The sequence below is a fragment of the Papaver somniferum genome, chromosome 11 (assembly GCF_003573695.1).
Source record: "Papaver somniferum cultivar HN1 chromosome 11, ASM357369v1, whole genome shotgun sequence".
Taxonomy (NCBI): Eukaryota; Viridiplantae; Streptophyta; class Magnoliopsida; order Ranunculales; family Papaveraceae; genus Papaver; species Papaver somniferum.
This window is the reverse complement of record NC_039368.1, coordinates 45,767,795-45,790,157: the sequence shown is the minus strand read 5'-3', so window position 1 is coordinate 45,790,157 and position 22,363 is coordinate 45,767,795. Positions and strand designations below refer to the sequence as shown.

The window sequence follows — 22,363 nt, the reverse complement described above, 5'->3', positions numbered from 1 at the left end:
GATGATATGAAGCTTGATAAGGTGATATTTGAATTGGACTCACAATTAGTAGCAGATGCAGTGAACTGCGAGGACTTCAACTTAGATTGGATAATTTACAATTTGATTTTAGATATAAAGAATATGCTTAAGAATACAACTTTCTGGCAATGCAATTATTTGACAAAAGAACAAAACAAGGTTGTTGATATTTTAGCTAAGTTAGCTAGAGTCTAATTTTTAAGTAGTGTTTGGATTTTATCTATCCCTGATGAGATTTTACCTATATTACAAGAGGATGCACAACATGTAACACAAGACACTTAATCAATGAAAATTTTCAGCTTCAGAAAAAGAGAAAAAAAACGGTTTTGGACTTTATTTTCTACTTTATAAATTACGTGTCGACATATAAAGATGGGCCACATATTTAACCGCATCGTAGCCGCACCACCCATTATCCATATTCGTACCTAGTACCTACTGGCCGATAGGCCCGCTACTGCTGCCTGCTGGTGTATTGGGCTTTGCTATTTCTTAAGATAAAGGGTATAAATGGTTTTCCCTAAGCCGGCACATCGCATCCCGAATATAAATGGTTAAACCCGGTTTCCGTCAAAAAAAAAGAAAAAAAGAAACAGAACAGATAGATTACATTTACAGAGAAGGGATTCTGAATAACTAGTTAGGGTTTTGAATTGTAATTTCCTTTCAGAGCCGAGAGCTCTGAAATCAAATTATTCGCAATATTGACCCATTAAGAAATTACAATGGAAGGCGGTGATTATCAGGCGTTTAATGTTAATTTCAGTGTTGATGGAGCAGCAAAGTTGAAGGAAAGAGTGAATCAAAAGTTACAGGAGTTCATGGGCGACTACACTGACGACACTCTTGTGGTCTCTCTCTCTCTCTCTCTCTCTATATATATATATATATATATCCCTCCCTTTCTCAATAAGTGAATTGCGTTTGCCCTAATTTTTTTTCTACGGAGTTCTGTATCGGTAGTTTTGGTAATTACTTTTGTTTATTCGTTACGTGATTAAAAGTTTGGACTTTGGACTCTTAGATGATGTAGCTTGTATAAAGAGAAGAATTAATATCGGAGTAATTCGGGAATTAGGGGTTTACATTAGTATCATATAGAGGCAGAACTGTAACTCAAGTGAATGAATTTAAGAAATTTAATTTCATGTCTAGAAGGAAACACAAGTGTGATTAAAGGAATCCATGTTGATTATAATAATTGTTTTTCGTTTTTCGGTTTTCGCTGTAACAGGGCAGTATAATGATGACTGGTTTATGCATTAGGAATCATTGTAGCCTCAGCTAGTAAGCTTCTTTGTTAGATGATGTTACCTTGAAAATTTTGAACTGTTAGCCGATGCTACCTTGAAAACTTTTGAACTGTCACCTCATAACATTATTGTTTTTTCTGCGATTTGTTTGTGGTTAGCATGTTATTCCAACAAAATCTTTGCATCTAACAGTTTTAATCAATTAGGGACCTAATTGAGCCTGTTGTTCGACTTTTATCTTTCCATGTCATCCAGTAGTCTGATTTTTCTAATCTGTTTTGGATTTTCATGTTGAGCATTTGAACCTTTTAATAATTCCTTTTCATGTTTTTTGCTATTTTTCCTTATTATGCTCTGCCACTGAGAGTAATGCTGCTTTTACATGCGGGAGGCTGTATATGCTTATTTACTCCAACAAAAAATTTATTCTGAAAGTTAGCGAGTATTTATTTAAATTTTGACTTCGTATGATTGTTGAGATAAGTAATTGTATGCCTCGGTATGGAATTACTAGATCCTAGAGAATAAGCTTGGTAAGGAATCATCCAATTTCGGATTAGTGAAGTAGTGAGATTTTGAACGTGTATGTGCAGGAATACGTTATCGTGTTACTCAGAAATGGCAGACACAAAGAAGAGGCAAAGAATGAGCTGAATGTGTTTTTGGGGAGCGACAGTGATTCTTTTGTAAATTGGTATGTCGTTTCTTTCTTGGATATTTTCTAGATTAACTTGAGGTTAGGAGCAAGTTAACAATACCTGTGAAGTTCTGACCCTCGATTTGAATCTTTTGTTTTTTTAGGTTGTGGGATCATTTATCTTCAAATTTGCATCTGTATGTTCAACCACAAGAGCATTATCTGGATGGAGATCGTAAGGGAACTGTTACATCTGGGGATGAAGTTGGAAACAACGATGCACATCCTTTTGATATTGATCTGGAAACGAACAAGTCCATAAAGGAACCTAAGAGCCGGCGTAATAGAGAATGGAAAGGATTGGTGAGGGATGTAGCTGAACCACCCCGTCTTCGGAGCTCTGAGGTGGAGAGTTTTCATGTGGAGGAGAAAACTCATCACAAAGTTAGTCATCTAAAACGATCTCATTCTCCCCAACCTCCTGTCCAGAAAAAACGGAGTAGGCAGGATGAGCGACAGTCCAAGGTTAGAATTTCTTTTATGTAACTTCACCTTGTCTTGCTGTCAGCTTGAAGAGGCCACTAGGGCATTACATATTTCAATCTTTTCACATCAAATTAACATTTACATAATGAAAAAATTGGGCTGAAGGGTAGAAAGGAACTCTATGATTTTGAACCATCTTTCTCGGCTTTTTGGTCTAGTTATTTACCTCCCCACCCCCCTCCTCCCACTCCCACACCACCCCACCCAAAACTACTGGTTTTTGCATGCTCTGTGATGCTTTATGTATTACTTGTGAACGATAAAAAAGAAAATTAAATAAAAGCCAGAAAAATAGGCACTGAACCCTAACTGAAAGGCCTTCTCCGTGACCCAGTTTCCTTTCTTGCTTTTAGGTTCAAACTTGTTTGCTTTTTGTCGGGTTTTGCACTGGTGGATGGTCTTGATCTGCTATATCGGCTGGGTTGATTCTGATAGATAAAGTATCGTTTGAATCTGTTTTTGATGGGCATCGTTCCTTTTTTAAGGAGAGTGATTCCTGGTGAACATAAATTAGACGATGTAGTTGAAAAAGATTGGGTTAAACTGCTAAGGCTGTATGGCTTTAGATAAGTAGATGAGTTTGCTTTTTCATGTATTTTTTTACTGATTTTGTATAATTTATTATGAAAATAGTACTACCGATATCTTCTTGAGAAGCAAGTTTAAAACTAATTTAGTTTGTTTAGTTTGTTTAAATTGACAACTTCTGTTGTTCAAGTCTGCTCTAGTCAGCCAACCTATGCTCCTTCCAAGCTGGGTGTCTGCTGGTCAAACATATATAACAGACCAATGCTATCTCCCACAGTTCTCTATTTTTCTAATGCATGTCTGAACTTCCTGCAGAGGGAAGTACCTTCCCATCCGAGAATGAAAGCTCCTAGCCGTCTGCTTCAGTTTGCTGTTAGAGACGCCGTGGGAACTATAAGGTCACCAATCTTGAAAGCGGAACCCACCGTAAAGCGTCTTTGGTCAGTGGTTTCTACGTCATCTGGGGATACATTTCAGGAACACACACATTCACAGGGGATAAGATCTGTTGCAAGAATGTCTGGTGCAATGGCAACTGCTATGAAAGCTTCAGCTGAGGCTGCAGAAGATGTTTCTAAAGTTAAAGGAGTTAAAGGTTCTAATGTGTTTGACCGACTAGGGCATGATATGGAGGCATTGGAGATGACTAATCAGAAACTTGATTCCAGCAGAGCCTTGACGGCAGATGAGCATTATGAAGATTTTGATCACATGCAGCAAGTGGACCATCCCAGTTATATTCGAAGTGAAGATAGTGGAGAAAATATGACAATGTTGGACATGAAAACCAACAGAGCAGATGACTATAATTCGGATGCGGAATATGGAAACATCAATGGTGTTGGACACAGAGCTGTGAAGGCTTCTAGATCTGGCACATCTCTTGGAAACAAAGAGGATAGCTCACTAACTGTGCAATGCAGTGTAGCTAATAAGAAGGATGATGTTATAAGGAGAAGGGTAAAAACTCAGAATCCATCTTCTGCAGTACCAAATGCTTCTCGTAAAATTGTGAATATATCTGTGAATGTAAATACATGGAAACCGCCACATTATCAGGCTTCACGAGATATTTCAGAAATGGAGCATCTGAAAGCTAAGATTCAGGAGAATGAAGTTGCAGCAAGAACTGTTGGTGTTCGTGTCATGAAAGAGAATAACACCACCATGGCGGTAAATGAAAATGTGAGCTATCTCTCCTAAAAAGTTGCAATAGAAACTTCAACCACCTTCCACCCCCAAGTCCCTATTTGCATTCTTTTTTGTTTTTTTTTTTGTTTTTTAATGGGTTTCTAAAGGGTCTCCTCTCTTGAACAGGAACAACCTGGTTTTAATATGCACAAAGAGTCTCAAGTGAACCTGTCATCTACTCCTGGTAAGTTGGTTTTATATAAAAATAGTAACTTCATACGAATAGTATCTCTTTTATAGTCGAAGGAGAAGCTGTGAGTAGTTTTTTTCCTTTAAAAAGTAAATCCTGGGCTATCCCACCTTTTATAACACGAAATTCTTCTGGATTCATGTTCTTGTGTTGATTACATATTTTTGCTTAGAATCTTAGGATTGAAGTCTTTCTTATGACCATGCAGGTTCATTTTCTGCTGGTCGTGTTCCAGAGGATGCTGATAGTCGGGCCATTTTTGTTAACAATGTACGTAAATAGTGCCATGTTCTAGCTGGATTAGTGAAGGAAGGAATCAAGTGATTGTTTTCTTATAACTCACTCATTTTTCTTTTTTCCAGGTCCATTTTGCTGCCACGAAGGACAGTCTTTCTCTCCATTTCAGTAAGTTTGGAGAGGTGCTCAAAGTCGTTATATTGACAGATGCCACCAGTGGGCTTTCAAAAGGGTGAGGAAGGGGATCCATTCGTCCATTTCCTTCCTATTTAACAAGTTATACTTCTTTAATTTTGTATGCTCTTTTTTATTACTAAATTGCTTTAAACTTATGGAAAATGCTTTCTTTTGAGCAGGTCCGCATACATAGAATTCACACGCAAAGAGGCAGCGGATCTGGCTCTCTCTCTGGATGGCACCTCCTTTATGTCACGTATTCTCAAGGTATAAATTATTCAAAGGTTTATGTTATACATATTAGGCAGTAAGCGTTGTTGAGCTTTAGTGCAAATGTTTCCTGTACATAAACAAAAACAATTCCATTGGTGTATCCACCAAACAATTTATTACGTTACCAAGTAGTACTCTTCTCTGGTGTTGTGCATATTTGAGACCAGTAATTAACCACATTGTGTATCCACTGATAGTATAATCCTTGGATGTTTAGTAGTAAATTGTGCATCCCGTAGTCCTTGATCTCACATTTTCATCCTGGCATATGTGGACCTAGATCAGTTTGTCGGGTGAAGGGTAAGATTAGGGTTGTTTTTCCACCCACCAAATGTCAGCTGGCTAGCAGATATGCGAAATGTTGAGCTATGTCTCTCTCCTTCCACCCAAGTGATAGAGGAGGCTCTAGAAGCACCAATATGTGAATCTTTGTTTGTTGGTATCCACCTAACGGAAAGCTAATTTTTTTAAGGGAAAGTATAAAAGGTGTCTATACCGCAAAGGGTGGATCGCATATATTAGCCATAATCTAGGAACTCTAGAATTAAGAAGGAATTTACAAGGATTCTCTGTTTGAGTTACATAAAAAAAATCATAATGTTCCTTATTATTTTGCACTGTCAAACCACTCTTGTAAAGCTGTTGTCTGATTCGAGGCACAATCATGTAAAAGGAACTGCTTTTTGGCGTTTTTGTTCTTTCTATTAAAGTAATTACGGCCACTTGTAGGGAGATAATAAGACAATAGTATCGTATTCACCTGTGCTCCTGCATGTGTGCACGTGGCTTGTGTTTGGGGTTATTTATCATTCTTTTTTATTTTGTAGGTTGTGAAGAAAAGCTCAGCCTCTCTAGAAGTAAGTCCTGCTATGACTAGGCCACATGTTGTGCATGCCTCTCCATTTCTTGCTGCAAGAGTTCCAAGAGTTCCTTTTCCAAGGGCTCACGCTGCTGCGTTCAGACCCCGTCTTCCTGTCAAAACCGGTGCTCGGAGCTTGCAGTGGAAACGTGAACATCCTGAGGGCTCTACCAATCCTCGGATTGGTGTTCCTCTCTCTGCAAATAATGTTCCATCTCCTACTGCTAGAAGTCTTACTTATGTTCGTTCAGAGGCTAAACCTGTTGGAAATTCAGGGAATCCATAACTTGAATCCGCATTCATTTTGTTCCCAGGATGTACCAACTTCTACTGTGCGGAATCCCAATTACCTGTTGAATATGGCTGGGATGGTCGGGTGTCAAAGATATACACGGTCTTCACTTGGTAGCCAGTTTTACATTGAAGATTTGCTTTGAAGAAGTGGAGCAGGAATTGCTGAAAACCTTTCTCTGCAGAAAAAGGCAAGGAAGATTTTTTGTTTAGCTCTAGTACAAAGATACGGAGAAGTGGGTGATGGAAGAAAATGCTTGGATATTACTGTTATCATTCTTTTGGTACACGAGCTTGGGACTTTATTTGAGAGAGAATTAAGAAGGAAAAAAAAAATTAGGTGATAATTTGGTGTTGAGTGGTGAATGTGGAAATTTTTAAACACTAGAATCATTTGGCAGCTTCAAGGAAAAAAAAAGGAATATAAGAAAATGCATTTATTTACTGTAGATCATACTTTCTCTTCTGTTCTTTAAATGGTGATTTGAGCTGATCTAAGCTCAGAGATCTTTTCTTTAAATCGAGTGAATTTGATAGTGCTATATCTGTTGAATTACATTTTTCATGATTGTAATCCAATGCAAATGTCGGAAACAAATGACGACACAGATACGATTGTAATCTAATGCAAACGTTGGAAACAAAAAACGACACAGATACGGGCCGATATGGCACTGGTAAACAAATACGGTCCGTAAACCATGGTATATATATAGTATGTCCGTTCCGTCCCCTCGTAGGCCCATAATCTCTGTAGTCTCTGTGACTGTAAGTTGGTGTTTATAAACATAAACTTCACAAACCTTGACGAAACTTAAACCAGAAAAAGAAAAACAAAGTATGGATTCCCAGTTCCAGCAACAACAACAATGGGCGGCGATGAGTGCTCAACCACAACACCACCAACATCACATTCAACAACAGCAACCACAAGTGTGGGGAGTTGGTGGTGCTCCTTCTCAGCCGTATCATCAACCAACTACTCTTGAAGAGATTAGAACACTTTGGATTGGTGATTTACAGTATTGGGTCGATGAAAATTACCTTAATACCTGCTTTGCTCATTCTGGAGAGGTATCTCTTTCTCTCACTTTCTCTGTTGAGGTTTTGTTTACTTTTAGGGTTTCTGCTGTTTTGAAAATTATGTTTTCTTATGCTAAAGTTGTATTTTTCTAGGGTTTCTTTGCTTGTTTGAACTGAAGGGTTTGTTTTATTCATGTTTTGTTTGTGTGTGTGTGTGGGTGGTGTGGGTGGATATGGAAGGAAGGAAAGGGTTTCAATTCCTCCCTTGTCGGATTACCGTACTGAAACCTTAATTTCCTTCCGAATGGAACTTTTGCAATGGAATTGAGTATCATCTTGGTGATTAGTCCCCCATATTAGAGATATTAGAGGTTGGATTTTGAGAAAATTTATACTTCAATTTTTGTTGCCGGTGCTATATTTAAAGTGATGAATATTGTTTCGTTGAATAGGTACTTTCAATCAAAATCATACGTAACAAGTTGACTGGACAACCAGAAGGATATGGCTTTGTTGAGTTTGCCTCTCATGCTGCAGCAGAACGAATTCTTCAAACTTTAAATGGTGTGCAAATGCCTGGAGTTGAACAAACATTTAGGTTAAATTGGGCTTCTTTCGGGATAGGAGAGAGGCGCCCTGAAGCTGGACCTGAGCATTCAATATTTGTAGGGGATTTAGCACCAGATGTGACTGATTATATGTTGCAAGAGACATTTCGAGTTCAGTATCCATCAGTGAGGGGCGCAAAGGTTGTCACCGACCCCAACACTGGGCGTTCCAAGGGTTATGGATTTGTTAAATTTGCTGAAGAGATGGAAAGAAATCGAGCTATGACAGAAATGAACGGGGTGTATTGCTCCACAAGGCCAATGCGTATAAGTGCTGCAACTCCAAAGAAGACAACTGGCTTTCAGCAGCCATATACAGCTGCTAAAGGTAATCATCCTGATCCTGTTTTAATGTGAAGAGAATAAAATAAGTTTAAACTGAAGCAAACTGAATATCTGGTTTGTGAGCAGTTATCTATTTTAATGCACGTAGCCAATTGCCTTCTTCCTCATGCCTTGGCTGGGATTGCTTAGAAATTAAGAGTAGCTAAGGGAAACAAGGGAGAGAGATCAGCTTTCGTGGTAAACTAGTTATGGTATACTTGCTTTTATTGCAACTGGAGTTTATCTACTTCTTCAAATTCCGGGGACTTGGTTATCGTGTTTTAGTTTGTATTATAATTACAAGTTCTATTCATTGTTTCGAACCAGTTTTTTTCTTTGATCATATTGAGAATAATTGATTGTTTCTTTGAGCTTGTTGATTTTTGTGTTAGACTTTAGATAAGTTAGTTTTATTTATCTATTAGAACTAATTGCAAAAAAGTACAAAGTCTAGACCTTGTTGACCCTGTTACTGTAGTTCTATAGATTCACCCTAATTTGTGTTGGCAAACAAATTAATCTCAATAAGTCGTTCACATTCTCTTCGTTAGCAATACCATAGATGTCCGTCTACAGTTTGTTCCTAATTCTTCAAAAACTTGTTAACTTTTACCACATGGTGTTTGTTGACAGCCTATCCAACACCAGTGCCCCTGCAGCAAGCTTACAGCACACCAAGCGTGCAGCTTCCAGTTGCAGATAACGATTTGAGTAACACAACAGTAAGTCAAACGCTGCAGCTTTTGTGTACCTATTTTTCGTAGGTTTTATTTTCTCACTTGTTTCGTCATCTGCAGATATTTGTTGGTGGTTTGGATCCAAATATCTCAGAAGAGGAACTGAGGCAAATCTTTTTGCAATTTGGGGAGCTTATCTCAGTAAAGGTACCACCGGGTAAAGGATGCGGCTTTGTACAGTTCGCGACTAGGTACATTTATAATCTAGCTTGCTTTCTTATATGTAATTGCATAGTTTCGTATTCAACACAGCTTTTGTGTTAGGTTCATTGGGAGTCAAAGCATGAAACTTATTTGGATGTAACAGTTAGCTTTGTTTGTTCCAATGTAGAGCATCTGCTGAAGAAGCACTTCAAAGGGCGCACGGGACTATGATCGGTCAGCAAATTGTCCGCCTTTCATGGGGTAGAAACATGGGAACCAAACAGGTAACAGTAACTGTCCTTTTTTACAATGATGTTTATGGAGTACGCGCCTTTATTTGTTGAGCTCTTGTTTCATTATTCATTATTTTTTCAGTATAATAGTTTAATGATTAGCAGGATTTTGCCATGAACCCTAGGAAGGATAAAACCTTAAAAAATGCGAGATGTGTGAGTTATGAACTTATGAGTGACAATTCGGGAGTTAGGTTGACATGACAAAACAAGCTATTTGAGGAGCTAAGGGGTTTGACTATTTTTCGACTTTTATAATCTTCTCTTCAGAGTGCATGTCAGAAGTTGCACATTGGTATTGTTGTACTGTGTTGTGTCATCCCTAGGCCCCACTTGTAGATGCATCATTTATTCAACATCAGTTCACTGGCTGGATTGCTCTGTCTCACTCGAAATCTCTACACATGTGTTCCCTTTAACATACTTCCACCAACTAATTTTCAGGACCAGCCTGGTGCCTGGGGCCAGCAAGTAGATCCAAGTCAATGGGGTGCTGCATATTATGGTTATGGACAAGGGTACGATGCTTATGCTTATGGTGCTGCTCAAGATCCATCTTTGTATGCTTATGGCGGATACGCTGGGTATTCACATTACCCTCAAAAGGCAAGATTCTTATATAGTGTTACACTTGCTTTTTGCTTAATGCCTTGAGTTTGGCATACTTACGGTGCAATGCTGACATCTTTCTTAAAGTCGAGATTGATATTGCACCATCACAATTAATTTTAGCTTTGTATGACTAGAAGAAAACATCATGAGCCATAATGATAATTACTCCGAACTCTGAAGGAATTAAGTAGAGATTCATGTCTTGTTTTTTCTCTAAAGAATAATACAACATTGTATTATAGTAACTCGCCGGAGTTTGTTTAATTAGAGCCTGGATCTATTGTAAAAAAAGAAGAGTTGGAGGTGTGAAGTAATTGTTCTAAGAGAATTTATCTTTCGTGTATGTGCTTTTCTTCAGGTAGAAGGTGTTCAAGATCTGGCAATGGCAGGTGGTGCACCAGCTGCTGAACAAAGGGAATATGACCCCTTAGCTATCCCTGACGTCGACAAGTTAGTTTTTCCTTGTTTCTTTTCTTCTTCATCCCTTAAATGTGCTTTTTCTGTTCTTCCAAGTGCATGTTATCAAACTTGTTCCATTCATATTGATTGTGAAGTTTCTTTTTCTTTCTTTTACTAGGTTAAACACAGCTTATCTTGCAGTACATAATAGCATAATGGTGGGCCAACCATTGTGGTTGAGAACTTCAGCACTCTCCCAGCTAGCATCTTTCCCTGCTTCCGCAACTGAGTAGTTTTTACAGCATTTCTTCTCCAATATTTTTGCTGGTGGAAATTGAAACACAAATCTTTTTGCACCCTTTGGAGGAACCTGTTCCAAGCTACAGTTTCAGTTGGTTAACAGGCAGTAGAACATAATAGGATCATTGAACAGAAATATGTAGAATGTTGTATGCTTCTGATTTTTTCAGTGCCAGGAAGAAATTCAAAAAAATAGTTCGCGCAACTGTTTTTCCAGCTGAAAGAATTGTGCCTCTTTGCACAAATATCGTAATTTTTTTTTATTTTTTTTTTGTCACAAAATTCGTGTGGTTTAATCTAGTTGCCGTCTCTTTTTACTTATCTGATTTTTTACTTGTTCAAAACAAAATTATCTAAAGAGAGTTGCTGTTTATCCAACTTCAATGTTGGCAGTCATAAATCATAATCTTTCAGCCAAGTTAGATAAATGCAGTCTAACTTGGCTGCATTTATCCAACTTCAAGTGTGCGCAAGTTTATGTATCTGAACCACCTGAGGGCTGACAGTCAGAAAGAAGCAGTCAGAACCAGAAAGAAGCCGTGTTCACAAAGTCAACGGTCAAGGGAGTTGGATGTAAAATCGTTAAAAGGCCTAGGGAGATGCGTATAATCGTACGACAATAATGAGGAGGTGGTGCATTAAACGATCTGGCCAACGAAAATAAAAAAAACAAACTAGAATCTCCAACGGTCAGAAAAGTCACGAAGCATCGAAATCTCTAACGTCCACTTTTCTGTTTTTCTCTTCTTCTTCTCCAACTCTTTAACGTTACAAAAAGACTCTCCATCGTTTTCTTCTTCTCCCTCTCTCTCTCTCTCATCAAAACCTTAAACAAGGGGATTTTTGGGTGCAGAAGAAACATCAGTAGGAGAAGCCTCTAATTCATAGATTTTTGTTTGTTTCTGATTCAATTTCCTTTCTTTTCTCTAGGATTTTCTTTTCTGTACAGTGAAAAATGGAACCAGCAAGTATTGATTGGAAGAATGTAAATTCTATTTACGTTGAAGATGAATTATATGAGCATATAAATGCCCCTAAATTTATTGATTTCACGGCTCCTGATGATCCTGTTGATGATGAAGCTTGGTTTTGTAAACCTGGTAACAATATCTCTTACTCAATCTTCTTATCTTAGAAATTGACTGAAACCCTTAGTTTATTTCTCAATTTCGTTTTATTATCAATTGATGTCTCAGATTGTAAGCATCCAAAGACTGCAGAAGATTTTCGTAGATCTTATCCTAATTCAAAGGTTTGATTTCTTGATCAAAGATTAATTCTTTAGTTCTATCTCACTGGAGATGTCTCAGATTTTTGTTTATTTAATGTTAGTTTCTTGATTTTCAGTCTCAGGCTAAGTTTATTAGAGCACTTAGTAGTATTTCTGAGCCATTACTACTGGGAGATAGAAACTGCAGGTACTATAAGAAACCATTAATTTGTTCCGTTTTCTCATAATTCCAATTGAAATGAAGCTTTTTTCTGTATGGACTACTGATTCTTTTACTAGTCTTTTATTTTCCAGAGATTCTTACCTCAAAAGAAGATTACATAATGATCAAAGACCACCTGAATCTCACGGAGATAGTGAGAATCAAAACCCCAATTTATCCACTCCACCTCCAAGAAACCCATTAAAAGCAGTGTTCAAATCGAGTGCACAAAAGAAGAAATGTAACAAACAACAATTGGGAACTTCTTCTCCTGCAGAATCATCCCAAGAACGTCGAAACCCACAACTCAAAACCACCCTCTCAGCCAGAAATCTATTCTCTGGTAAAGAAATTCTGAGTCAGATAACTGAATTGTGCGGTGAATTAAAGAAATTGGCGACAAGAGCGACCGAGAAAGAAGGATGCGAGAAATCAAATGAAGAAAAGACGGTTTTGGTGAATGAAAAGAAAACACTTTTCCAAGAATTATTAGCCAACGGTTGTTCAGTAGATTTGAGTGACAAAGTGGATGAACAAGACGAGCGAGTACCTTTGTTTGCTGAGAAAGAGAATGAAAAAGAGAGCAAACCTTTGCTTGCTCAGAAAGTGAATTTGGAATCACCAACTAGTAATGGAAAACAGAAGCTGAGGAGAAAAAAGTAAGTGTTCTAATTTTCGAGTTTAAGTTTACTTATTTACTAGGACAGGTAGGTCAAACTGGTTCCCTCAATTTAGTCCTAATTGAATGATCATAGATATTGACGCATTTGAGCACTAAAGAGCCTTCTGGTTGCAACTCCATTAGCTAATACCGAACGCAACAGTAATAAGTTTATGGTATTCTCGGAGAGTTGTTTTCTGCAAGTTATGATTTTGGCCAAGTGTCATGGCAGCTAGAGCAGCTTTGCTCTCTGCCTTCGCACTTAAAAGAGTTGCTTCTGAGGAGCTAAATGCGGGTAGGGACACTTCAAATATTGCAGACATTGTACGAAAATTACCATAACAATGAGCTTAAAATTACCCACACTGGCTCAAAAGAGCGGCAGGGTTCGTCTTTGGTCTTTATTTGTGGTGCATTTTGAGAGTTTGATGCAGTGCACATTTTAAGATTTTCATGTATGAATGTAAAACAGAAAATTTGAAGATACAGAGAACATTCCAATGTCCCTGGATTTGAAGAAGATAGTTGGGGAGAATTCGTTGCAGGTGAGAACTAATCCTCCATCACCGCAATGCTTTTCAGCAACTCGTGGACCTCTCCGTTCCACCAAAGCTATCACTCCGCTTAAGACTATCAAGTCCATGCCTGCTGTAAGTAGCACTCCTTTTTCTCCCCAATTTCATTACCATACCTTACTTGCATATGAATATGTTAGGTGATATGTCCGTATTTCAAGTACTATTCAAATCATACTGATCAAAAGATGTTAACACATAATTGCAATGTGATATGGGAAGAAAATGGAGCTGACAGTTTGTACTGCATGAGATCTGACTTGTAGATTGTGGAATTCTCTTGCCTGACAACCCTACCTGCGTAGAGTCCCAGACCTTAGAAATCATAAGTTCTATAAGATCACTTACTCTGGAACTCGCCACAACAGCCAAGTCTCAATTATTGGCTCTACAAAAGAAGATCCATTCCGCATAGAAAAGAATAGAACGAAGCTGAAGAACCCAGGAGGGTAGTTTGATCATCCTTTAGATAGTCTGTCATCCCTAGCATACTTACAATAGTACTGTCTCTGAGAGTACATTTCCTTTTCTGCTACTATAAACACATGTCCACAACTTGAAATTAGATATGAGGTTCATAGAGTTCTCTAGAAAACTATTATCAGGCCAGCCAAAATTTGGTATCTAGCTAACAACTTGCTGTGCATCTGTGTACAAGATTTCTTTGCTTGGCTCATTAATAATCATTAGAACGGCTAAGCATTTTCCTTGGCCTGCTGCTCCACTTGACCGCCCTGATCCTCAACTGAGAGGCAGCTTCGGAGATTTCCATGGTTTTATTTTTGATTCGATGGCTGGGGTGCAATTGCACTTCCTATAAGATAGATGTTCAGGGGAACTTTGATGTTTGGAGAGTTGAGTGTTTCAGACTGCTTTCACTAGCTTTTAGTGACAAACAATATTTGAATCACAATTGATTCTGTTATCTTTGTATCGTGGGCAAAACAGTCTACAATGCAATATCTGCTGCACAATTACATTACTGATTTCATGTGGGTTTATATACTAGGAGAGGGGAATCCTTCAAGAAGTGGGGCAGAATAGCAGCAGATTAGCAACAAGTGATGATCAGCTTCGTGGGGAGGAAATAGCTTGGAGCAAAAATATCTCTCACTCAAAGAGCACTACTGGTGGTGGTTCAGAAGAAGCAAGATCCTTGGACATATTTTGGTTCTTGAAGCCTTGCACTATGTCTAGCTAAAATGACTCGAGAGGAAGCTAAAGCAAATAACTTCCTGATGTTTAATCCTTCGGGACACAATTCTTTATTTTTTTCATCATTCTCTTTTACATTTGATTTTTGTTTCATAAATGTAGAGGAAAGAAATAATAACATTTCGAGTGTACTCCATTCTTTATCAAATAAGTAAAATACATTTACTCTTTTATACCCATGAGAGATTCCAACATGTTTGTTTGTTTCATTTCCTTCATTAACAAAATGAAATAGAAACCGTCTTATGTAAAGAAAGAAACTCAGAACTTCTTTTATTAGTAACTTTAGAACTAAACCATAAGTATAAGCACCACACTAGAGAAAACACACATCCATTAAACTTCTTGTTGTTCTGATATACAGCATCCTCTGCTGATTAATGCTGGCAGCATTAGTTATTGATTACAGCTGGGAAGAGTTGTTTCCAATAGCCCCAGCTTCAGTGAGCATATCCACCAGTTTACCTTTTTGATGCAGACCAGTAACACCTGTTATTACCATCCAAAATAACAAGTTAGAGAACAATGGAAAGAGGAAGGAAAACTTGGGTGTTCGGTTTAAGATCATACTGTCGCAGCCGCCGACATGTTTTCCTCCGATGAATACATTAGGAACAGTCCTTTGTCCAGTCCACTCCAGCAGTGCAGCTTGGATATCATCCCCATCACCTTCACAATTCACAAACCCAGTTCAAATTTTGCAAAATACCCAAATAAAAATATTGTCAAATTAGAAGGGAGATTTGAAACTCACTCTCTTGGTTCAATTCGATGACCTTGAAAGCTGCTCCGAGCTGTGTCAACAACTTTTTAACACTAGTGCAAAACCCACAGTATGTCTTGCTGCCAAAAACAAGAAAAACCTACCAAATCAATTGAAAAAAAGAAAACACAAATCAAATTTAAGTTCGAATTGAACAGAGAAATAATTTTACAAACCTGAAGACAACCACTGGAGTTGAAGAAACAATTTCTTTTGCTTTTGCTAAAACCATTTGTAATTCTTCTGGCGTTTTCTTACTTCCACCACCTAACACAGAACTAAGTACCCCTCCCATATATCTCTCTCTTTCCATAAACTAGCCTGGGAATAATAGTCTCCCTGTCTTTTTCTCCAACACACAGGCACGGATGAGAGCTGAGAGGTGTCAACTAGTTAGGGTTTCACCTTCCAGGAGGCTGCCGCATAGATACCATAAGAGCGATCAGATCCAAGACTGCACGTCTGCCACGTCTTTAGATGTTGACCCTCCCTCCGAAGGAGTATTATAATAACAAAACGGTCCGCGAGTTATAACCCCAAAGGTGTCACTATCCATATACAAAAACTCCAACAAAACAAATTGTTCACAAAAACCCCATTTAATATAAATTGTCTATATTACCCTTCTAATTTAAATCACCCAAACAAAAACAAAAATCAACCACACTTTAATTCTTATTATATTGTCACCCCCAACAAGAAATAAACAACCACCAATAAGCATCGCCGCCACCGATAACGACCGCCACCACTTCCGACCACCGCCGCCACCGCCACCACCTCCGACCACCGCCAACGCTACCTTCCGCCACCGCCGCCACCGACCACCGCCACCGACCACCGCCTCCACCTCCGACCACCACCTCCGCCACTGACCACCACCGCCGCCGCCACCACCGCCCGCCGCCGCCCGCCGCCGCCACCACCGACCACCGCCGTCGCCACCACCGACCACCACCTCCGCCGCCGCCCGCCGCCGCCACCGATACTGCGCAATTGCACCACCACTGCCAGCCACCCTACCATCCAGCACCACCATTGTCGACCACCACCGCCACCACCTCCGACCACCACCACCACCACCGATACTACGTAATTGCACCACCAATACCAGCCACCCTACCATCCAGCACCACCACTGTCGACCACCGCCGACCAAAACCAGCACCACGACCGCCCACCACCACCACCTCCCAAAAATACGATGAAACCAATTTTGGTTTCATCATTAATACGATGAAATCGATTTTGGTTTCATCATAAATAAGATGAAACCGATTTTGGTTTCATCATAAATACGATGAAACCGATTTTGGTTTCATCTTGGTTTCGTGAGAAATCACCTGCAAGAATTTTTTTAAGAGGTATTATACATCTTCATGGATAGAAATACATTGTTGAAATACGATGAAACCGATTTTGGTTTCATCATAAATAAGATGAAACCGATTTTGGTTTCATCATAAATAAGATGAAACCATAATTGGTTTCTGCGCTTCAACAGCAATACCACCAGTTATGTCTCAAGACCCATTACTCAGCTTCACCTGGTATATCTTATCCAGCTGCAACAACAATCTTACCATCAACCATGACATCAGTGACCCTCATGAGACCATATGCAAGAGATTGATGGCGTCCATGAAAGTATATAACTACATTCAGAATATGAGTAGAATGTCAGACCATATATGCTAGGTTACATGACTAGTCGAATATAATACACATGGAGGTGGTCTAATAGACCAATCACCAAGACAACAGCAGCAAGAACATTTACATAATCAACATGAATACGAACAAATAACCATGGACAGTGAAAAACCATTTGCAAAACATTGTGATTGATTATCTATAATCCACATAAACAAACGAACTATTTAGCCCACAAGACAAGCATCAATCCTTTGTCATTAAGTTGAAATCAAAAATTTCCTGTCATATATGCAGCTATCAAATGTACAGAGTACTTTCAGAAGTACTGGAGAAAACTATTGTTTATCAATCATAACCAGCTTGGGAGCATACATGTATCAAACTGAAATGAGATTCTCCATTGGCAAGGTCTCAGAAATAAGATCCCAACATCAAAAAAATATTAACGTAAAAATAAAAAACATGTCATACTCAGAGAAACCAACCCAACACAAGTTTATCTTAAAACAACCAAGGGTTTCTAGAGATTGATGGCGTCCATGAAAGTATATAACTACATTCAGAATATGAGTAGAATGTCAGACCATATATGCTAGGTTACATGACTAGTCGAATATAATACACATGTAGGTGGTCTAATAGACCAATCACCAAGACAACAGCATCAAGAACATATACATAATCAACATGAATACGAACAAATAACCATGGACAATGAAAAACCATTTGCAAAACATTGTGATTGATTATCTATAATCCACATAAACAAACGAACTATTTAGCCCACAAGACAAACAACAATCCTTTGTCATTAAGTTGAAATCAAAAATTTCCTGTCATATATGCATCTATCAAATGTACAGAGTACTTTCAGAAGTACTGGAGAAAACTATTGTTTATCAATCATAACCAGCTTGGGAGCATACATGTATCAAACTGAAATGAGATTCTCCATTGGCAAGGTCTCAGAAATAAGATCCCAACATCAAAAAAATATTAACGTAAAAATAAAAAACATGTCATACTCAGAGAAACCAACCCAACACAAGTTTATCTTAAAACAACCAAGGGTTTCCAAATCAATCTCATCTACCAGCCAAAATAGATTTATAGGATTTTTCCATAATAGTATGGCATATAATAGGACCATTTCCAAGACCCATAAGTGAAGCGATTTCTACCAGTAACTAATTTCTAATTTTGTTTCCTATGAAACATCTATAATGCAGCAGAAGATTCAAGGGATAAATAAAGAAATGGTAAGAGTTCATCTGACAAAGAAAACTGATAAATATCCAAATTTTGTCACTGTAGAACGTATACATATGTATATATCCACCATGGAATACGTTTCCAAGACATGTCCAGCCAATAGCTTCACTCCCAAACTACAAAAAGAAATTAACCAAAACCCCATATTCAATTAACATATTTCAATATATAAGAAATCGAGTAAATAAACAGTGGAGTTAGAGAATTTATTCCTTAGAAAACTATTGATGCTACCCTCTGGAGCTTCTCCAAGAACAACCCAATCTCTACTCATATACCCGCTACAAAACAAAAATACGAGTTCTTAAATCGAAGTCTCTGGATCTTCTCCAAGACCATCCCAAGCTCTGTTCATCTACACACAACAAACAAAAATATGAGTTACTAAAACAAAGTCTACACCAGAAAATAAAATTGAACCAAAAAAATGCATTCCGCTGAAATTTTTGTCCCCATCAATAACCTTGGGTTGAGAAGAATGAGCGATTACAATCAAGAGAGGTCATATTAAAAATCAGAAAACTAAATGAAGCTTGAGAGTTCTACATTAACACCAAAGGATCTAAGACTTGGACAGAATTGAGGTTTCAAATGAAATTTCAAATGGAATTGAAGAATTCACAAATTAACAAAATCACTTAAACATACTACTCTGTTGTCTCATCACCACCACCACACCATTATCATCATGTATTTTTTATCATCACAATAGGAACTAGTATAAGTAAACCACAGCCCTAATCAAGAATAAAAACACTTCAATCGAAACTATTACCTACAAAATCAAGAGCTTAAAATTTACCCTAACCCTAATATTAAAAATTACATTTCTAAACGTGAATATGATGAATAAGAATGAGTCAGATGATTACCCAATAAGGTTAGTCACAAAATTAAGAATCGAGAACTAGGGTTTGTTGTATCATGAATTTCTTCAAGCAGCAGCAGCAACCCCTGTAATAAAAACCCGAAAAAAATGCTCAGATTTGAAATTAGTTGGGAGATGGTGAAATAAATTGAGAGAAATAGCAGAAGAATTTAGCATCACTTCAAATACAAAAGAGTTTTCATTGTGGAAATTTTCTTCCTGGTTAATGGCTTGAAATGAATCTGTTGAATGGAGTATTTTTCTTCAGAGAGGAGTCGGCTGTGAGGAAATTCGTCACCAACCCATATATGTTCTTCTTGTTCTTCAATTGTAATTACAGTTGCAACCCTAATTTCACCAATTTCTTCATCTGATCTTACAGAATCATCAAAACATCACCAGATCCACCTGTGTTTCCTTCTGATTTTTAAAATGAAACTATGGTTAGGGTTTTGATTATGGTTGATGTGACGTGAAGAGGAGTTGGGGGTGGTGATGTTTACGGTGGTGGAAATGGTGTTGGTGGTGAAGGAATTGAAGGAGGCGGAGGAGGGTGGTGGTAGTGGTGAGATACGGACGTGTAGTGGTGTGTCGGGGGAGAATAAAATTATTGTTGGTCTTCGTGGAGATCCATTGTTGCTGCTGGTGATGATGGTGGTGGGAGAAGGAGACGGAAGAAAGAAGAAAAAAGAAATCAGAGAAGAAGAAGAAGAAGAAGAAGAAGAAAAGGTCAGGGGCATGTTTGTCTTTTTCTAAAGTAACAAAAACTAAATTTACACATTATTATTTGGCTTGGGGTTTTTGTCCCAGTTTTATTTGAAACGGTTTTTATTTGGTAGAAATAATATGACCGGTTTTTTCTTATCACTAGTTTGTTCACCTAGGGGTTTTGTCACTAGTTTTGATAGCAAAAATATATTATTGGGGTGGAGAATATAACAAACGAAAATTATTATATTATTGGATAACGATTATTACATTGAACTATTTGAAAGCCTAACAAGCTAAGCGCCAATGAGCTTCATGGATAACCTAGCTAAAGGAGCTGAAGCAAATGATTTTTCCGCTTTAGCATCCATTATGGGTATGTCGGAGTGGCAAATATTATCTGCCTAAGTGCCAAATAACCACTTAGACATAGACGACAAAATGTCCATTGTTATATGGTCATAAGATTGTTCGTTGGTCATTCCAGCACCAGCAATAGTCGTGTCGTCGCTCGCTGAGTTGATCATCGCTCATCAGTTCCTCCAACGGCTGCAATTTTCCCCTCTATAAATACCCAATTTCAAACTCATTTCGACTCACACAAGAATTTCTAAATCTCTCTAGAATTTCTCAATTTCCAATTCTTTTCACCACTCTTCCAATTCTTCAAAGAGCATGGTTGATAATACGAACATGGCTGAGTTCATAGCAAACCAACATGCTGCAGAAAATCAAAGAATTGCTAATCGTGTCAATGTGCGAAGTCGAATTAAGAGGCGATTACCAAAATTTACTACTGAGGAAGATGAATTTATTTACAGGAATTATGTTTTCCTTACCGAGACTTTATTCGCAAATGCATTCCATCCCCAAACATTTTGGGAAAGGATATTTAGAAAATTTTCAAGAACAAACAATGAATCCCAATAATCATGATGCTCCAGGGTTGTCTCATCGCTTCAATGTAATGAATAAGGAAAGTAGTATGTATCTTGTTTTACTTCAGCAAGAGGGTCCAAACATGAGGGATGGTGAAACCATGATGGAACTTGAACAAAGGTGCTGTGAGGAATATCGTCGCATCAACGGAAAAGACTTCCAATTTGGAAGTTGTTTCGAGATTTTAAATATAATCCAATATTTATATTTTAATTTCTTGATTATCAACTTAAGTCTAAGTATTAAGTTTTAATATTCGTCTTACTTTATTAGTTTAAATTAAAAGGTAATGTAACTCTAATTAAAATGTAAGACTGAATTAAGAATAGAATATAAGCTTAATTTTCAACAATACGAGTCAAATTTTCAAATTCATTAAACTTCGATTAGTTATTGATAGTTATTTTACAAGACGTGAAACTAGATAATAAAACGGGCACCTAGCTCAGCTGGTCATCCCCGTTTCCTAAAGTTTCATGCGTTCCAGGAGGTCCCAGTTTCGAGCCCCCAATGACATAATATTGCAGGAATTAACATGGAAGGTAGAGTTAGATTGCCCCTCTTGTGACACAATCTCATCCCCCCCCCCCCCCCCCCCCCGCTTCGGCTCCCTTGGCTAAGTTATCCATGAGGCTCGCTGGTAGGCTAGTACAGCAACTTGTTCAATTAATGTAGTAGTACGTTGTTGGAGCTTAGCTTGTTAGGCTTCCAACTAGTTTCATGTAATAATCGTTATCCAATAACATAATAATATTTAAAATATATATATAAATAGACTTTAAAAATAAAAATTTAACACAATGTTCTTCAACTTGTTTATCTTCTTCATTTCACAAAACTTCCAATCAATGCGCTCATGAACGGAGTTTCCTTTGTTTATCTTCTTTTTTGTCTTCAATTTTGTTTTGCCTTGATTTTCATTGCCTTGAACTTTTCTTGCCTTTACTTAGTTGCAGTTTTGACTTGGTTAATATCCAAAACTATCACATATCTTCTTAGTGACACATTCAAGCACTACTCCAGAAAAATCAAGTTGCGTTGTCGAATCAAGTTGGGTTTGAAATTGTGTCATTTGGGAAAAATTGAAAAAATAAATTAGATTGAGAAAGAAAGAAATAGAGAAAAAATTTGTGTAAAAATTTTGGTGCAATTTTTTAGTTTGAAAATTGCCTATTTATATGCGATAAAGAACTAGTCGTTGGCGCTAGACTTTATATCGAGCGATATTCATGGGAGCGCTGGCGATATTACCTATTTCATTCGTTAGCAACTTTGTTGCTCAGTGGTTTTCCCATAGTGGCGCAACTCGTTCTTCATGCCACCTGGTATGTCAAACAGGTTTTTTTAACCTTGTGCATGGAAATAGGCCTAACCAAAAGGTACAAATAACTTATAATTTATTTTGGAAGGTATAAGCACGGGTTGATTGATATTGATCTCGAAACAATCTTTATCAAAACTCTAACATTATCTCTGGCCAAAGAACTGTGTTCGGTGATGTAAGCTTCATATTTTGGTATTACTTAAAAATGAATATGAAAACTTGGAAAATGATAGGATTCATCACAACTAAATTAGAAGAGGCTGATTGGAAAGTATATAACAAAAAAAGTACCGATAATTATCA

The 22,363-nt window shown here is 37.8% G+C and overlaps 4 protein-coding genes across 6 annotated transcripts; 3 read left to right on the top strand and 1 right to left on the bottom strand.

Moving 5' to 3' along the window:
* Positions 1–578: 578 nt before the first annotated feature.
* LOC113322964 lies at positions 579–6,744 on the top strand. Its single transcript, XM_026571172.1, has 9 exons — positions 579–875; positions 1,871–1,971; positions 2,079–2,439; positions 3,304–4,173; positions 4,306–4,363; positions 4,578–4,639; positions 4,732–4,838; positions 4,963–5,050; positions 5,884–6,744. The coding sequence occupies exons 1-9, from the start codon at positions 750–752 to the stop codon at positions 6,199–6,201; spliced, it is 2,091 nt and encodes a 696-aa protein (XP_026426957.1). The 5' UTR covers positions 579–749; the 3' UTR covers positions 6,202–6,744.
* Positions 6,745–6,955: 211 nt separating this feature from the next.
* LOC113322965 (polyadenylate-binding protein RBP47B'-like) lies at positions 6,956–10,967 on the top strand. Its single transcript, XM_026571173.1, has 8 exons — positions 6,956–7,280; positions 7,682–8,165; positions 8,795–8,883; positions 8,959–9,089; positions 9,230–9,326; positions 9,780–9,941; positions 10,306–10,397; positions 10,525–10,967. The coding sequence occupies exons 1-8, from the start codon at positions 7,047–7,049 to the stop codon at positions 10,637–10,639; spliced, it is 1,404 nt and encodes a 467-aa protein (XP_026426958.1). The 5' UTR covers positions 6,956–7,046; the 3' UTR covers positions 10,640–10,967.
* Positions 10,968–11,433: 466 nt separating this feature from the next.
* Positions 11,434–14,771, top strand: LOC113323559. 3 transcript variants are annotated; one of them, XM_026571879.1, is made up of 6 exons: positions 11,434–11,746; positions 11,843–11,898; positions 12,000–12,064; positions 12,157–12,738; positions 13,213–13,390; positions 14,325–14,771. In XM_026571879.1, exons 1-6 carry the CDS (start codon positions 11,602–11,604, stop codon positions 14,514–14,516), a joined length of 1,218 nt encoding a protein of 405 aa, XP_026427664.1. In that variant the 5' UTR covers positions 11,434–11,601; the 3' UTR covers positions 14,517–14,771. The 3 variants fall into 3 exon arrangements, with proteins under 3 accessions (XP_026427664.1, XP_026427665.1, XP_026427663.1); XM_026571880.1 differs by having other exon boundaries at positions 11,994–12,064; positions 12,172–12,738; XM_026571878.1 differs by having other exon boundaries at positions 11,994–12,064.
* Positions 14,630–15,755, bottom strand: LOC113323560 (glutaredoxin-like). Its single transcript, XM_026571882.1, has 4 exons — positions 15,470–15,755; positions 15,285–15,373; positions 15,101–15,199; positions 14,630–15,019 (listed from the first exon to the last, which is right to left on the bottom strand). Exons 1-4 carry the CDS (start codon positions 15,604–15,606, stop codon positions 14,934–14,936), a joined length of 411 nt encoding a protein of 136 aa, XP_026427667.1. The 5' UTR covers positions 15,607–15,755; the 3' UTR covers positions 14,630–14,933.
* Positions 15,756–22,363: the final 6,608 nt, after the last annotated feature.

Bases quoted from the DNA above. Each gene is read 5' to 3' on its own strand.
- LOC113322964 (XM_026571172.1), top strand. From the start codon at position 750: ATGGAAGGCGGTGATTATCAGGCGTTTAATGTTAATTTCAGTGTTGAT. The intron at 876-1,870 runs GTCTCTCTCTCT...GTGTATGTGCAG, and splicing joins ACACTGACGACACTCTTGTG to GAATACGTTATCGTGTTACT. The intron at 4,839-4,962 runs GTGAGGAAGGGG...TCTTTTGAGCAG, and splicing joins ACCAGTGGGCTTTCAAAAGG to GTCCGCATACATAGAATTCA.
- LOC113322965 (XM_026571173.1), top strand. From the start codon at position 7,047: ATGGATTCCCAGTTCCAGCAACAACAACAATGGGCGGCGATGAGTGCT. The intron at 7,281-7,681 runs GTATCTCTTTCT...TTCGTTGAATAG, and splicing joins GCTTTGCTCATTCTGGAGAG to GTACTTTCAATCAAAATCAT. The intron at 8,166-8,794 runs GTAATCATCCTG...GTTTGTTGACAG, and splicing joins GCCATATACAGCTGCTAAAG to CCTATCCAACACCAGTGCCC.
- LOC113323559 (XM_026571878.1), top strand. From the start codon at position 11,602: ATGGAACCAGCAAGTATTGATTGGAAGAATGTAAATTCTATTTACGTT. The intron at 11,899-11,993 runs GTTTGATTTCTT...CTTGATTTTCAG, and splicing joins GATCTTATCCTAATTCAAAG to TCTCAGGCTAAGTTTATTAG. The intron at 12,739-13,212 runs GTAAGTGTTCTA...AATGTAAAACAG, and splicing joins CAGAAGCTGAGGAGAAAAAA to AAAATTTGAAGATACAGAGA.
- LOC113323560 (XM_026571882.1), bottom strand. From the start codon at position 15,606: ATGGAAAGAGAGAGATATATGGGAGGGGTACTTAGTTCTGTGTTAGGT. The intron at 15,374-15,469 runs GTTTGTAAAATT...TGTTTTTGGCAG, and splicing joins ACTCCAGTGGTTGTCTTCAG to CAAGACATACTGTGGGTTTT. The intron at 15,020-15,100 runs GTATGATCTTAA...TGGTAATAACAG, and splicing joins ACATGTCGGCGGCTGCGACA to GTGTTACTGGTCTGCATCAA.